This window comes from Pyxicephalus adspersus, chromosome 2 (genome assembly GCF_032062135.1).
Source record: "Pyxicephalus adspersus chromosome 2, UCB_Pads_2.0, whole genome shotgun sequence".
NCBI lineage: Eukaryota > Metazoa > Chordata > Amphibia > Anura > Pyxicephalidae > Pyxicephalus > Pyxicephalus adspersus.
Window position 1 is genome coordinate 25,249,130 of NC_092859.1, and position 17,814 is coordinate 25,266,943.

General features: G+C 41.7%; 1 protein-coding gene across 4 annotated transcripts in view; it reads right to left on the reverse strand.

The window, feature by feature from the left end:
* IQSEC3 (IQ motif and Sec7 domain ArfGEF 3) overlaps positions 1–17,746 on the reverse strand; it is a 67,407-nt gene extending 49,661 nt beyond the window's left edge. For all 4 annotated transcript variants that reach the window (XM_072400085.1, XM_072400086.1, XM_072400088.1 and 1 more), the window contains exon 1: positions 17,338–17,746. In XM_072400085.1, the coding sequence (XP_072256186.1) occupies positions 17,338–17,693 (356 nt within the window). In that variant the 5' untranslated portion in view covers positions 17,694–17,746. The remainder of the gene's footprint in view (positions 1–17,337) is intronic.
* Positions 17,747–17,814: the final 68 nt, after the last annotated feature.

Below are 17,814 nucleotides of genomic sequence, written 5' to 3' on the forward strand. Positions count from 1 at the left end.
TTGGTCCTGCAGGTTGATATGTGACAGGGAAATGCTGGATGGTCTTCATCTACATACCTGAGACTTGTGAAGTTGACTCTTTATTCCTGCTGCTTTGTTACCAACCTGGTTGTCCTTGAAGCCCATTTTCGAAGCCCTGTTATTCCATTGTTGACCTTGCCTACCTTAAACAAAGAAATCAGACTCTGCCTACCTGACTTCCTGGTATAGACCTTGGTCTGCACTATGTTTGGCATTGGGCCTCATTTATTAAAGTTCTCCAAGAAAAGAGAAGATAGATTATCTTGGGTGAGCCTGGGTGATTTAACAAACCTGGAACGGATTTAAACAAAACCATATCCTTTATTTGGTAACTTTTTTTATTCCTTGACTAAATCCATTCCTGGATCACCCAGGATCACCCAAGATAGTCCTTCTCCAGTCTTGGGGAGTTTTATTAAGACAGGCCCACTGTGTCCTGTCTAGCACGTGCATTGATAACTCTTATCCTTGACAATGATCATACCTTCTGGATTGCTTCTGCCATACCTGCTACTGACCCAGGCCTCTACCTACTACGTTTAACTTACAATGACTATGGTTTCTTTTTGGCTGCAGATTTTAGTCTTTGTCCAGATTCTGGCCTCTCATGCAGTGTCTATGCTTCATATTGAAAATAAACCAGCTCCAGAACTGTCAGGGTTCAGATCTCAAGATAAAAATATTCCCATAACTCCAGATCCCTCAACAATTCAGGTAGGTGTTTCTAATTTATTTTTTAAAGTATCCGAAAACAAGCAACTGCTTACAACAATCATTGTGAACGTTCTCATGCTGCATAAGAAATCAGAAAGATTGGATTTGATTGGCTGTGTAACATTTGTGAAAAAACAGTTTTAGCATATTTTTATATTTTCTTTTATTATCTGCACTGACCGCTTGCTTCCTCAGATTCGCACACAGCACCAAGGACAGCTCAGCTCTCATTCCTGTCACATTCCATCATTGTTGAAGCATGCAACTCATGTATCCCCCCCCATCACACAAACACTCAACATTCCCAGAATCCTCTGCTGTCAGAGCGGACAACGTGCATGCCTGCATTACAAAGACGCTGCAGGAGGAAAGACTGCACAGCGCTAGCTAAAGGGCGGCACATGACTGAAATAAATTAGCTTCTCACTTGAAGCGCTACAGTACAAATGATAATTTTTTGACTGCAGTGAAGGAGTAGTTTCATCAGATATTTTTGTGTATCTTTTATTCTGATTTGCTTTAATGCTGATCAGTTTGCTTTAATACTTGACCAGACCACTGACCAGCACAAGACATTGAAACCAGAACTGCTCATTTGACTACTTATTCCTAGGTCAGTGATTTTGAAAGTCATTTGATGACAGCCAGACAACCAATACTTTCAGCACTATGATTCATTTACTAGCGCTATGATTCCTTTACTAGCTCTCTGTCCTCCTTATAGGCTAAAGCTGAACTTTAAAGTACTTTCTTATAAATTTAATTTGCAATGACTGCAAAGAATATATGTCTGCTTTGCGTGCACCAAATATTTTTGTAGGCCGGGTAATCACTTTGTAAAAGCAGCAGTGACACCAACACTGAGTAGAGAGCATAGCTGTAGAGGGAAAGAGCAGCACATATTACTGGAAGCTCCAGTGCAGTGGAAAAGTCAGATTCGTGCACAGATGTGAAATGAATATACAAAGCACACCAGGATTCAATAAAAATACACCTTCCTCACCTTTATACAATATTGCTTATCATGGAGTTCAGATTAGGAATAAACTTTCCCCCAGTGATCTGGTAAAATATTTCACATCAATCCCTGTCTTGCAGACATAGCAGGAAGTGTGAGAAAATCTCTCCAAAGTTGGAAAGATATTTTTTTTTCTATTCCTTTTCTAGTAAAAACTGAAAACTAGATTTTCAGCAGAACAAATTGGGAAAGTAAATTTCTTTAGCCAGGGCACAGAAAAGAAAGATAGATTCCAATTCCATTTAGGCTGGATCTACACGGACATTTTTAAAAACACATGTAAACGTTCCTACTGCGTTTATATGCAGTTTTATTAGCGTTTTAAAGCTTGGCTTTAAAACGCTGGAAAACGGCTATGCCACGTTTTCCATGTTTTTAACTCGTTTACATTTCAAGTGCTTATAAATGCGGGAAAACGCCCCATTAAAATAAATGGCAAAGTTTACCCGCATTTTCCAGCGTTTTCCAGCATTATTCCCACGTTTAAATTTTTTTAAACGTTGCAAGCAACAGTACAGATAACGCTCATAAACATGCCTCAAGTAAACGTCCTGGTGTAGATTAGCCTATTGGAATGCATGGGAATTTCAAACACAGGCTTTTAAAGCCTCAGGCCAAACGCTGGGGAAAACGTCAGTGTAGACTAAGCTTTAACTATATCCAAAAAAAACTTTAAACATTACATAAAATTTAAAAACATTTCTCCAATACCACTAAAAAACACCCAAAGAACCCTCCTGCAACAATACATAGACTGAGAATTAAAAGAGAAAGTTTCTATACTTGATACTCGGTTTTCCTTTTGGTGTCCATCATATGACAAAATGCCAAGGCACTTGATGAAGCCAAAGGGAAGAATAATAGTTTAGGCCCAAGCAATGACAAAATTAGCTTTGCCTAGAGAGCAACCCCCTAAACCCCCTTAGCGAACCATGCTGAGAATTATGGTGCACCAAAGTTTATTCTATAACTCACAATTAGTCAGTTCCACAAGCCTGACCACTAATGGACAGATATTGTTCTACTGTTATACCAGCCCCACAGCAACACTGGTACACGTGGGAACCTCCTGTAAGTGACTCCTGATTATAAAGCTGGGACACACCAACAAGCTGTAAAATGTCCACATATGTTACCGTTTGTATTGTCTCAGTCTGGCTGCACCCAGAACATAACACAATATTGGGTTTCCTTCTGTAACAGTTCTGCTTTGTCGATTTCAACTTTAGGCATACAGCAATAAAAAATACATCAATTTTCTGGATCATCTAAACGAAACTGAACATATACTGTACAATCCGACTGTAATATTCACTAACAGCTTTAGATGAACAGATCCTGCAAGGACTTGCCTAAACTGACCAATCAAATTTAAACCAACCAGGCATGGCAAAGTCATTAGTAAATCATAAGGATATTGTACAAATCAGATGTAATATGTGTAGGCCACTGATAAACAGCCCAATACACACTTTCAATATCAAAAACACCACATTGGTTTTATCGAGTTGTTTATGGACAGCCCAACAATTGTATGGCATCAGGTTACTTGCCACACAAAATATCCTCATCTGCAGGCTAAAAGGCTGCTGTACGTCCAACAAAAATAATATAACCGTTAATTTTAATAGTAAGCCTCATGAATAATAGAAGGGGCACCTTGGATAAAATCCCTGGGACTTTATAATGCATGGTTTATGCTTGACGATAAAAACCTGAAAATCCATCTTACAATGCAATAAAATCTGCTGCCAGTTCAGCATTTTCACCTTCAGCTTAGGAAACGAAGACAATGTTTCTTTCAAATCTTTTTGTGTATATATATATATATATATATATATTTATATATATTGTTTTTTCCTTGGACAGCACAGAAGTTTAGGGGGTTCTAATAAAATGAACACACAGTTGTGCCCAAACAATCATTGTACTAGGTTTATATTTCACATACTTTGTTATGTAGTAAAAGTCAACAATTACAGAAACAGATAAAAGGGCCCACATCACTCGTATGCATCCCCACTGCAGTTGAACAACCACAGACCAGCCACTTTGCTAGACTTGTGTTTGGAGAATATATACGACTAATTACATTCATATTTTTTCATTTACTCCTGCCCGGAGTGCAGATAGTGGGATGCTGAGAAAAACTTGCAAATGAGCAACATTCTTCATATTAATGTAGAAAAGGAGAAATGCAAGAGACGATCTCTGTGGAGTCAGCCTACGCTTGGAATCCCACTTCTTATCTGCTGATGTCTAAAACATGTTATTACGGAACTAGAAAAATAAAAAACAGCCTTTAGTCCAGTTGTGTATTAATTACAAAGCATTACATGTACCCGAAATCTATGTTTATATTATCATCAGACAATCCCCTGCATGGGAGATATTAGACTGGGGGGTTCCAATAGACTTTCCTGCATAGTGCTAACAATTTAATGTTTTGGGCACTTGGAGTGTCAAGGAGGATTGGGCATCCTGGTAGAGGTCTTGGGTGTACTGCACTGGGAGTTTGATCTTCGATGAGATACTTGTATGGCTGGGCACAAACAGGTTTTTGGATTTGATCTGTCAGTATGGAGGCCTACTGAAACAATATATTTAAAGGATATCTTTATCCACAGTTCTTTTAGTTTTAGAAAGAATAGGGACAGTTTAAAACCCCTGTTAGGTTTTATTTCTATCTGAGACTTAGGTAGAGAGATTTCCCCTCACTACTTGTTTTTGCGCAAACCTTTTACCACTCAGAAAGTTGCAGAAAATCTGCAGCAAGAAGACAGAACAACTCAAATCTGAGGTTCAAGCATGCACTGTTTAATTAAATAAAACACATTTTTATTCCTGTCTGTGTTAATGTTTTTTTTTACTTCCTGTCCCCTGCCAACATTAGGGAGATATACCCTTATTCCCTCAGCTACCACTGGAAGGTTATAAAAATGTCCTTAATGTAACGGAAGATCCCACAATAAATCATTGTAATCAAAACAGGTGTCTCCATTGGAAGATTTCCCCTCACCTCCTGTTTTGGGGACAACTGTATTGGAATTTATGTTGGCAATGAGTACTAGGATAAATGAGGAAAATCCTCCCAGAAAGTACACACAGAGCATTAAAAACCAAAAAACAAAGTTCCAGCACTTAAAAACATGCTTTGACTTGACTTCTCTTTCACCGCAGAAGGTTCATATATACCTAGCTCTTGTCAGTTCATGTCAAAGGCAGATCTCCTCTGTAGCAGGATAAAACGCTTTAATGCTTTATTGCTGCTTCTGCCCCCAATATTTTTAAATGAGAAACGAGGGGTGATCATTAAATGGAGACTAAAGGATTGATTTATTAAAACTCTCCAAGGCAGGAGCGGATACTTTCATCAGTGAAGCGGGATGATCCTGCAAACCTGGAATGGATCTGGTCGAGGATTGAAACATTTGCAAGCAAATAGCAAATTACTTTGAAGAAATCCATTCCAGGTTTGCTGGATCACCCAGCTTTACTGATAAAAGTGTATCTTCTCCAGCTTTGCAGAGCTTTAATAAATCAGGCCCAAAATTTCCAGGTGAGGACTGTCTTCCGCCCTATTTTTGGAGATTTTCTATGCCAGGAAATGGAAAGGAAATCTCCCTACCAAGATACAAACAGCAAAAAAAAAAAACACTAACATAGGTGACATGAGAGTAAATAATGCCTGTTTTCTTAGGACACAGCCTGGTTAGCAGAAGGGCCACACATGCACCTCCTACAACAGAAACTAAAATGCCAAAAGAAAACTTTCAAAGTCACTTTTTTTGTTAGTAGCAATCTTCTCTCCTGCCAGTGTTGGCACTACAGGCTGACTGCACAACAGCTGTGAGAGTCACACTGGATCCAGGCTTTCAGCACCATGGAGAGAGACGGACCAGCAGCTCTAACTACATCAGCAGGCAAGGCTGTTCCTCCAGATAGCAACGTTAATCACTGCATGAAATATTCATTCAAATAATCTGATTGTAACTGAAGACTTCAGAGATTATGCAAGAAAAAAATTGGGATCTATTTTGCGGCTCAGCCAGCCAAAGTCTGCAGAATATCATCAAGCATTTTCATTTCAGGCAGGCTTGAAATTGCAGAGTACATTGTACAACAGGGGAAAAATAAAGACAAATTTTGCTTATAACTGCAGTAACAGATTGTTCAGGGGGTTACTTTTTTCGGGCACATCTTTTGCTATATTGGAGGAGGTCATTTATTAGTCATGTGACTATTGCCAAGGCACTTGTAATAGTTTGTGACAGATGATCCAACTTTGAAACAGATCAAGCGTTAGATTTCAGCACCAGGGTTGGTAGTTAATTAAAAGAATTCCTTCCTTGAAGAGTCAAGGGATAAAAGTTATTATTGGGAGGGTTAGTGCTGGGCTACAGGAACAGTTACAGGGAGGGTTCGTGTCAGGGTAGAGGGGCAGTTAGTGGGAGGGTTAGCGTTTGTATAAGATTGGAGCAGTATTTCTCACCTCTGGTTCTTCCAGAGGATTCTAGGGGTTCAATGAACAAATTTGGAATATTTGCCTTTCAGGTCAGTTTAAGTGACACCAATAATGTTTTGGCTATCTGCAAGAGTGACAATTCTCCCCACTGAGTTCCCTGAAGACCTGGAAGGTATTTCAAGTGTTCCCCCATGTTAAAAGCATATAGAAATACTGGGTTAGAAGGGTATTTAGTGGGATGAATAGAATTTGTGGTTAGGGATCCCTAATGCCAGGGTTAGTATTAGTGTTAGAATACAAGCATAGTTAGTACCAGAGTCGTGTTAGGATGAGGTTACAGAGAGAGTAGTATAAAGGTTAGTATTAGGGTCAGATTATTGGGGGAAATAGTACAATGATTTGTGTAAAGGTAAAATACAGAGAGGGTTAGTGTGTCAGGTTACAAGTGTGAGGGTTAGTGTTAGCCTAGTGAGGGTTAGTTTTACAGCTACAATTTGTCTGCTAATATTTTCCTTCCCTAGTCACTATCAGGGAAGCATCCTAGTAAAATGCCTAAATAAAACCTTTCCATTTTCTTGACATACCTTACTGTAGATCCAGTGACACCATCACTGTGTGTCTGCAATGCAGGCTGTTAGGAGGGTCTGACAAGGTGCTGTATATAACTTCCTAAAAACAGGAAGCGATAGTAACACTCACATGTATTTTAAAGCATCTATGACTGAAAGGATGGAAATCCAATGAATAGAGTGGACCACAGACAGTAGTATTTATTATTTATAAGCCGGGCTGCGCTGGATGACCTCAGGCCAAAAAAATGGCACAGGGAGGCTATAACAAGGGTTAGTGTGAGATTTAGGCTGTGAGAAAGATTATTATTCACTGTCACTGCTAGGGACAGTGAATATGATGCTTAGTTTGAGGGATAGTGTAAGTGTCAGGGTATATCAAGGAATAAGGTAAGGGTCAGTTTTTTGATTCAGTTACAGCAGTGGTTCTGTGAAATCCCAGGTTTCCTTTAGAGGTTGCTAAAGGTTCATTCAATGAGCAGTTTGTGCTTCTCAGGTCAGTTTAAGGGGCACCAGTGATCCTTTTGGCTCCTTGTAAGGGTAACATTCTTCCCACTGGTCAGTAATGTAAGAGACATTCTTCCTACTAACCACCATGAACTTTTTGGTATGTTGCAAATGGCTCTACACTGATAAATACCAACACTGAACACGAATGTATTAGATCCACCAAGTCAGCAGCTTGGCCCACACTCCTCACCACATCTGAAAGTTATGTGCGTTACCAAAGACCACTGAATAACCATGGCACAGTTGACACAACTGTGCACCCAAATGCTACTAAAATGATCTTGCTTCAGTTACACAAAAAAAGCTTCTTAATATTAGTGGCCTGTCCAAAGATCCCCACTAGCTGTGTAATTGTGCCATGGTGAAGTTGGTTGGCATCAGTCTTGTTACCCAGTATTTTCTGTGTGGGGTAACATGTATGTGATCCACGTGTCATATGTGACGTTCCCATGATGTGTGGGTGAAGGGAACATTTCTGCTTGTGTGGAGCAATGCAATCCTGCACTGGCTCTCCATCCCCAGAGAGGAGAGGTGGGGGCGGACAGCTTATAACACTTCTCCCTCTTGCCCACATTTTCCAGAAATAGACAGTAAACAGCGAGCGGAATGACTAACTCTGGGAGATATTGATTCCTTGGCACGGCAGGAGACGGCAAAGTTCCCCTAAAATGAGAATATTATCTGGATGTCTTTCCTAGGTGCCTGCTCTTTTTCTCGCTCCAATTAGCTCTTCCACCTCATCTCTCTTCTGCCCCCATCCTCCTTGTCCGTCCGTCCACAAAGACGCATTTACTTTCATTAGCCGCTTCTCCGAACTTCCAGTTTAACTACCTTTTTGGGTTTTTTCTTTGTTAACTCCAATAACTCTTTGTTAACTCTTTCTTTGTTAGCTTTAATAATTTGAGCAGTCTGCCTCTGCTGCCCCCTATGAAAGGAAATTTCACATTCACTAGAAAAATGATGATGATCATGTCCTTATGTATTTTCTAATGTGTTTTGTAATTCAAGATTATTAAATCTAAATTACAGTCAGATATAACTGAAATATTGAAGCTCCATATCCAATAATGCATCTTTAAACATATTTTATTCCTGAATACAAGAAGTGTAAGTACCTGAATTAGACTTGGTATCAGCTTCTTGCCGGACGGCAGGGGTCAGCAACCCATGGCTCTGGAGCGGCATGCGTTGAGCCTCCTTGTTATGTCTCCCTTCCCTATTTCCCGCTGCCGGCGTTAACACTTATGCCGCCAGGGTGAGGGGACATTCCCGCCAGGGTGAGGGGACATTCCCTCTCCTACGTATGCATGCGGAGGTGAGAGATTTCCCTTCAGGGGTGTTCTACGTGGAAGGCGAGGCATCAGCGAGAGAGAGTCCGGCCTAGTGTGCCTTCTTGACCTCCTAAAATGGCCTAGTAGCCAAAAAAGTTTGCTGACCCCTGGCTTAGGGTGAGGGAGAAAAAGTATAAGGAAGCAATTAATTCTACTTAGTGCTTATGTGCTAACAAGGAGCATACTGGCAGGAGGAAAAACAGATGAGAGTATTAGTATACTGCTTCTCTGTCACTGTCCAGTCAAAGGTTGGGGTGGGACAAGACCTGTAAGTGTTATGTAAGCCTGTACAAGACCTGTAAGCGGAATTATGCTCAGCTAACCTCCAGTAATGCAATGTCCATGAGCTTACTGACTGGTGCAAATTCCGCACTCAGTCTTCTTCCAGATTTGTGATCTTCGCCTTGTAATTATCTTTGCCCGGATGAATGAACTCCATCACCAGTGTGAATGATGTCCTAAGCATGCATGGCAAATCACTCATCTTGACATACCACAATTGCACACTGAGCTGGACATGTGCAGTGTAAATTGAAGAGTGTGGAAGCTAAGATTTCTTTATAAAACAACATGACTGTTCTGCAATAAATATACCTTCTGGTTGCACATTTGTACTTTCTCTTTTGAAGTTCAGTTTTACCTGCAGATAAACACCAGGTCTCTTACTTGGCCGGACAAGACTATGGCGGTGCTGTGTGCCAAAGCTGTGTAAAAGGTAAGGCTGCTCATTAGTGATATTGAAGGCAGATCTTTTTACTTCAGTGACAGACATTGTAAGGGATACATCTGTTTCCTCAGAACAGAAGCAGGTAACAATGACCATTATTAAATCTTACATTTCCCCCAATGCCTACAGTCCAACCAGAAAGAATTGATACTGATAAAGATTTGCAAGCAGCTGCAGACCACAGATACAGCAGTGCACTACTAACACTACCTAAGAATCCATCATGTGCAAAAGTTAGTAAGATTGGTCAGTCTTTGCTTAAAGCGTACCTAAACTCAGAAACTTTACTTTACATAAAAGGGTAGACAACCCTTGCATGTAACGTAAAAAGTTGGTTGTTTTTTTTTTTTTTAAGTGCAATATCCTAGACGATCAAGAAAGATTGGGGCGCAAAGTCTACCGGGATACCTACGTCGTGCAACCCAAGAGGCACAGAAAAAAATTTGCTGATCTTACGCACGCCCAGTGAGATCCACAAGCTTTTTTTCCATCCTACGTCACCCAATCTCGCAGCAGGGTTGGTTAATGTAGGATGAAGAACCTGGAAGAAGAGACGAAGATGGCGGTGCCCGGAGCGCCGGCTCCGGGACGACGTGGGAATTTTACAAAATCAAAGCCAGATTCCACATGTTTTTCTCTGAGTTTGCAGGAAGAACTACAGACTGCTTTACAAATTCCAAGACTATAGAAAGAAAAAGCTTAGAACCTAGGAACACACTTGTCTGCATTTTTATAAGATTCAATGCAAGGCAAATCAGTAGATAAGTACATCACCAGCTATAGGAATTAAGCAGGCATAGCAGCCTGATGTAGAAGATGAATGCTAGCATAACAATTTCAGAGATTTAGCAGATTAGCTGTATGCCCCAAATGAATCTAAGTGCAAACTGTTCATTGCTCAATGAAAGTATATCAGTCCTGCAGGCAGCCATATTTGTTGCTAAGCTGTTATGTGACAAAAAGCAGTATGTACAATGACCAAGCCACTAAATGGCATATTAGGTAAAATATACAAAATAAAGAACAGAGGGCTAGACTTCTGGGAAAATCCAAGAAAGTCAGTTTATTGACATAAATGACATAAATACAACATGTTTCAAGGGTTATGAGGGACCTCCTACATCAGGGCTACATATTGTCCTAAAATAGGAATACTTATGCTTCAAGGAATACATTAAAAAAATATAGATTTAGGAGATAGGATCACTCTAAAAGTTGTTTTAAGGCCCTGATGAATCCAATCTCATATACGCCCCCAAATCAGATTAGCTATTCAACAGCCAATTTAAAGGGGAAGCCAATTAACCTGCATGTTTTGGGGATATGAGAGGCAACCCAGAGGTTGGCTCTGGAAGTACCCAGAGGAAACCCATGCAAACATGGAGAGGACAGTGTCCTGGACAAGATTCGAACCTGGGACCCCAGTGCTGCAAAGCTATCAATAAAGATTAATTTTACTCAATGTTTCATGCAGCAAAGATACCTGCTAACTATATATGACCATAACCCAGCTTTTAGGATCGGAGGTCAGCAGCCAGAGAGTGATTGATATGAATACCCTGGAAGAAGTTATATGTGACCCATATATGCGACCTGGTAGTATCTGTATTATTTTCCACTTTTATTACTCTGCAGAAGTATAACATTAATCAGAACAATCATGGATGCCACCCTACCGGCCATTCCATAATCCTTTACTACTACAAACATGGAACAAATATCATGCCGATACTTCTACCTCCTGTAAGATAAAATACCACTGAACCATTATAGATCTCAGCTCTGTGTTCTTTCCTACAATCCATTTTATGTAAAAACATGGAAACGGCACCATTCAAACACAATTCAATGCCGTTAGCCACCAAGCAGCCATCCCTGAACAGAAAAGCAAAGATAGCTGTGGATTGTGACATTTGGGAGAAGGGATTTGGGAGTTTGCATAATAGGAAGAATATATTTTTTTCCCCAAATCGTGCCTCTGTGTCCTCTTCTCACACACAGTCTCATTAGAAGTCCTATCAGGCTGTATTATCACATCTCAGGGCTCTGTTAATAAGCTGTCACTTCTGGCTAGAGAGTGGAGGTGACGTGTGACATGCCCCCACGATCTCACGGTCTGCTTCTCTGCGTCTCCATGTCACAGCATTACTAAGCCTGCCAATGTCGACTCCGCAGTAGCGTTTGTGGACATGTGAAACCCCCTGCCCTGATTACAGGGGTATAACCTTGGCATCAGAGCATGGAACACAGAGTGCCATGCAACAAAAACAGTTGCCGCATTACAGTAGAAACCATGTGTCTATGGATGGGGGATGTTGTAGTCACACAAAGTGGATGGTGAGCAATTGTAAGCCCTTTATTTGTTAACAGGAAACTAAAAGGCACAAGGGGGTCCTGCCTGTGTGGGTAGGTACACAGGTACAGCCAAACAAAGCTACACTATGTTTTTTTTTTTTTTTTTAAAGTTCATTTTTAAAGGTAATACTCATAATTTACACTAATCGCCATGATTGCTTTAAGAATTAGCTGTGTTCTTGGGCCTTCCTCAATTTTGGGTTAAGTTTGACATTAACGAAGACTAAGAAGTTATTTTTACATTTCTAAAGTTGTGAACATTTTTTCCTAGTTCTTAGCAGATATGTAGAGGTTGTACAACACAACAGGCAGTTGTCAATGTATCATATACAGGAGAACCTGACGCCATTATGAAGGATCTTTTTGGAAGGCAGAACTTAAAAAACTCCTGGGGACCATCAAAGCATCAGAATGAAAGGACAGAATGTTTCCAATAACCTGCAAACAATTCTACAGTATAAAACAGAAAATGCTGATCCAAGGCTAAGCTTGGAAAGGAACTAATATGCATGTTTTTCATTTGCTTTTCCTGTCAGATGAGGTTTTGTCTCTTGTTTGTCATTTGCTGTTTGAATTATTGTACAAAAATCATTTTACATTGATAGTTTACAACACTGGCAAAGATTTAAACAGCATATTAAGTCTGCTGTATCCTTCAGCTCTACAAAACATGGGTAAAAAAGTTAATATAAAGCGCAAAACGTCATTTTAGTACATTTATGGTTAAATGCACCGCAACTCACATGGAGTACATGGAGTGCAACACAACTCAGGAATCAGAACTGCAACTTGGTACACAGAGTGCAAAATACATCCACTTAGTGTCTGTAATATGAAGACCTACAACTTATTACATGGAGTGCAGGGCAATGCCACTTAGTACATGGAGTGTAAACCATTACCACCCTCCTGTACATGCAGTGCAGAGCAATGTCACTCAGTGCAGGGAATGCAAAGTATTGTGACACAGTAGGTTCATTGTGCACATTGTGCCACAACTCAGTACTTAGAGAGCAGCACCACACAGTGCAAGTAATGCAGAGAACTGTGACCTGGTCAATAGAGTGCACGTCATCAATATTTAGTACATGGATTGAAGAACTCTGGTATTCAATATGCATATTATGAAATTCTATGGTTCTGCATAAAGTGCTGTAACTTAGTATAGGGGTGCAAAGCAAAAAAATTCAGAATACAGCGCAGAACACTGCAGGTCATTACACAGAGCAAAGCACAGAAGTACAGAATAAAGAGAATTATTTCATACAGAGTGCAGTGCATGGCACAGAGTAAAAGACGCAGAACACCGTTCCATTGAGAATGAGGAAAATTGTACAGATGTACGAAATGTGGAGTACTGTCCAATACAGAATGCAGAGCATTGCACAGAGGTACAGAAGACAGAGTACTGTTCTGTACAGTATGCAAAGCATAGCACAGAGGTACGAAATGTGTAGTACTGTCCAATACAGAGTGCAGAGCATTGCACAGAGGTACAAAATGTGTAGTACTGTCCAATACAGAGTGCAGAGCATTGCACAGAGGTACGCAATGTGAAGTACTGTCCAATACAGAGTGCAGAGCATTGCACAGATGTACAAAATGTGGAATACTGTCCAATACAGAGTGCAGAGCATTGCACAGATGTACAGAATGTGGAGTACTGTCCAATACAGAGCATTGCACAGAGGTATGAAATGTGAAGTACTGTCCAATACAGAGTGCAGAGCATTGCACAGATGCATGGAATGTGGAGTACTGTCCAATATAGAATGCAGAGCATTGCACAGATATACAAAATGTGGAGTACTGTCCAATACAGAATACAAAGCATACCACAGAGGTACAGGATGCAGAGTATTGTTCCGTAAAGTCCAGAGCATTGCACAGATGTACGGAATGTGGAGTACTGTTCCGTAAAGTCCAGAACATTGCACAGATGTACGGAATGTGGAGTACTGTCCAATACAGAGTGCAGAGCATTGCACAGATGTATGGAATGTGGAGTACTGTCCAATACAGAGTGCAGAGCATTGCATGGAGGTACAGAAGACAGAGCACTGTTTTTTGCAGAGCATTGCACAGAGGTACAGGATGCAGATGTACAGAACTGTCCAATACAGAATGCAGAGCATTGCACAGAAGTACGGGATGCAGATGTACGGAATGTGAAGTACTGTTTAATATAGAGTGCAGAGCATTGCACAGAGGTGCAGAATGTGGAGTACTGTCCAATATAGAGTGCAGAGCATTGCACAGAGGTACGGAATGTGGAGTATTGTCCAAAAGAGAGTGCAGAGCATTGCACAGAGGTACAGAATGTGGAGTACTGTCCTATACAGAGTGCAGAGTATTGCACAGATGTACAGTATGTGGAGTACTATTCAATATAAAGTGTGCAGAGCATTGCACTGAGGTACAGAAGACCGAGCACTGTTCTGTGCAGAGCATTGCACATCCATATGTGTCATGAAGGATTGTGTGCAGTGTGAGGATGTTGTACAAAGAACACAGCAAAGATGCACCATGGCAGCACAATATAATAAACACTGAACTCCATATCAGTCCATTAGCCACAGAGGTGCCTGTAGCAGCAGGTCCCTACACAGTGACCCCACTAAATCAGCATCATCCACATTCTCTGCATGTACATCTGCATCATCCCTTCTCCAACATCCATCTGCGCAGAGCCCTAGAGAGCCTGCACAGCCCACTAATACCCTGGGCACACAGATCACCCCGCAGCTGCCTAATAAACACATTATTACACCACACAGAGCAATAAGCACTGAGAAGGGGGAAGGGAATGCACAGAAATGTCATTTATACACACAGAGCCTGGAATACTGCACCAGTTTAAAATTCTATATTGTCAAGGTGAGAGGGAGTCACACACTCACAGCTACTATGCTCGGCCGAATAGGGGGCTCCATTCATTATAAAGGAGTAATCCAGGGATATTTAAAGCTCCATAGCACCTGCGTGACCTCTGACCTGCCTTGAACTCCTATTATCTGCAGATGCCTGGGAATGTGCAATTTCTCCACTGCAGCAATGGAGGAAGTCGGGGGTCTGTGTACCCCCAATCATTGATAACATTTTGTATAACAGACAAAAATGATGAACACAATATTGGGACAGGGAATAAACCCCACTGATATGGGCACTGCCAGGGGCCTTTCACTGCATGGATTGAAATGCTTTAACTTTAGCTGGACGGGCCGGTATTGGAAGGTATCCGAGGCTGGAGGGGCAAACAAGGGCACTTGTTAAAAGATTGATCCTTCCGGATGATCAATGGAATTCAACTTGATATCCATCGAAGTTGATGCATTTCCTGAATGGCAGCAATGATCTCTGTTGTCCAAATACATTATCAGGCTCACCATTCATGTAAAAATTTGATGATGCATTTTCTTTTTTCAATCTACCAATGATTATATAGTGCAATTATCTGCCTGATTGGATACAAATTAATTGAATGGTTTAGGTGGATCTGTAGTGGATTTTCCAGGGACTGTATGGTCAGATTGCAATGGCCTGGACTTGGATAGGGCAGCAGAATAATGGATTGGGGTAAACGGATTTGTTTGTTTATTATAAAATATTTTTTAATCGATTCGGTAAAATTGCTAATTAGCTAAGTAGATATGTAGGTGTATGGACAGCACTAGCTCAACAATCATTCCGTGATCATGTGACCACCTCAGTGATATCATAGCTGCCCCATAAATGGGGACCGGGGGCAGAAAGGTTCCAAATCAAATAAAGAAGAACAACCATCTTCATTCCAGAAGGTAAGTACCCCTCCAACAGAAATTAAACCCCCCTTTGTATAAAAAAGAAAGATATATCAAACTCTTTGTATAAGTAGGTAAGTATCCCTCTGTCTTCTATAAGGTAAGAAGACAGATTCTCCTTTGTGCCTTATGGGATGTTTACCCCCTTTTTAATATGGAAGGTAGTTACCCCCTATTCAGAGTGGTAAGTTCCCCCTCTCTCCTAAAGAAGGTAGGTACCCTATGTGCCTGCTCCCCCTTGTAGAAGGTAATTCCTTCTCTCGGTTACAGAAAGTAAGTATCCTCGTTTTTATATAACAGGTAGGTCATCCTGTATCATTGGAGGTAAGTCCTTCTGTAACTCATAGAAGTAAGTACCTCTTCTCTTATACATGGATAGGCCTCCCTCTCTTCTATACAGGGTAAGTGTCTCCCCTCCCCAATCTTCAATAAGAGATCAGTTCTCCTATAGAAAGCCATCCCCAGATGTATTGACAGTACAATCACCTCTCTAATAAAAGGTAAGTCATCCCTCTCTGACTTAGGTAAGTATCCCCTTCTAAAAGATGGTAAATTGCCCCCTATTTTTAAAAAAGGCAATTCACCTGTCTCCTACAGAAGGTAGGTACCCCTCTTTTAAAAGGTAAATCCCCTTTATGTTACAGAAGGTGAGCCCCACGTTTGTTCACACAGAATGTAGACTTCTCTCTTCCCCTTTTTCTCCTTAAGAAGGTAAGTACCCAATTCTTTTTGGAAAGTGCATTCTCTTTCTCCCCTATGAAAGACAAGTACCTTCTGCCCTCTAGAAAGGTAATTTCTCTCTTTTTTTACAAGTTAAGTCTCCTCTTACTTATAGCAGGTAAGTCTCCATCTAATAGAAGGTAAGTCTTCCTCTTCCTTCTTTTATAACAGAAAAGTCAGCTATCATTTTATAGCAGGTAAATCTACCCTCTCCTCCCTCACTCCGTCTTATAGCAGGTAAGTCCACCCTCTCCTTCTAATAGCAGGTAAGTCCACCCTCTCCTTCTAATAGCAGGTAAGTCCCCTCTCTCCATCTTATAGCAGGTAAGTCCCCTCTCTCTGTCGTTTAGCAGGTAAGTCCCCTCTCTCTGTCGTTTAGCAGGTAAGTCCCCTCTCTCCGTCTTATAGCAGGTAAGTCCCCTCTCTCCGTCTTATAGCAGGTAAGTCCCCTCTCTCCGTCTTATAGCAGGTAAGTCCCCTCTCTCCATCATTTACTAGGTAAGTCCCCTCTCTCCATCTTATAGCAGCTAAGTCCACTCTTTCCTTCCTATAGCAGGCAGTTATAGTACCCCCCCCCCCCCCCCTATAGCAGCCCACATTCTTTCCCTCTTACAGCAGGTAAGTCTTTAGTGTTATAGCAGGTATGATCCCTCTATCCTTTATAGCAGATGTATTTAAATTAATTTTTTAGCAGGTAAGTTTCCCATTCTCTTTCATATAGCAGGTAAGTGGGATACCACATATAAAAGGTTTCCCCTTTACCACTTATTGCAGGTAAGTCTCTCTTGCTCCCTCTTTTTGCAGGTAAGACACCTATCATTTTCATTGAAGGTGAAATCCCTTTGTCCCTCATATTGGAGGTAAGTCTCCTATCATATACAAGGTAGGTCTTTCTCTCTCTCTTCTTGCAGGTAAGCTTTATATCTTTTTTATACCAGGTAAGTCTCTTTACATGCTATTGCCGGTAAGTGTCCTATCCTTTACATGGCAGGTAAGTCCCCCGCTCCCCATATTGTAATACCATGTCCCTGTTCCCCGGTATTAGGTAAGTCTCCCAGTATTAGGTAAGTCCCCCGGTATAAGGTAAGTCTCCCGGTAGGTACTCACTCGGTCTTGCGCCCCAGGATGGCCTTGCAGAGTGCGGGGGGTTTGTGCTGGACCTGGGGGGACCCCCGCGGTGCCGGGCTCGGTTCGGGTTCATCGGGTTGAGGCTGCGGTTGGTGAGCGGGGCTCTCCGGGGCCGGCTGGGTTTGCGCCGGGTTGGGGGAGGGCGCCGGGCTCGGACTGGGCTGGTTCTGGTCCCGGAGGCTCCGGTTCTCGGTACCCAGCTGGTCCAGCCGCCGCTCCAGCTCATCGATCCGCTGCCGCTGGGTGTGGATGAGGCTCTGCTGGTTCTGTACGATGCTGGTCAGTTCCCGCAGGTACAGCACTGCCCGAACCGGGTTCTCCAGGAGGTTCTCCATCCCGGGACCCGGCCAGCCCAACACTGACTGCTCCGCACCGCCGAATAACAGCACCGCCCGCCGGGGGGAGGAGGAGGAGGAGAGCAGCATCACTGCCAGCTTATATAACGGGGGGAGGACC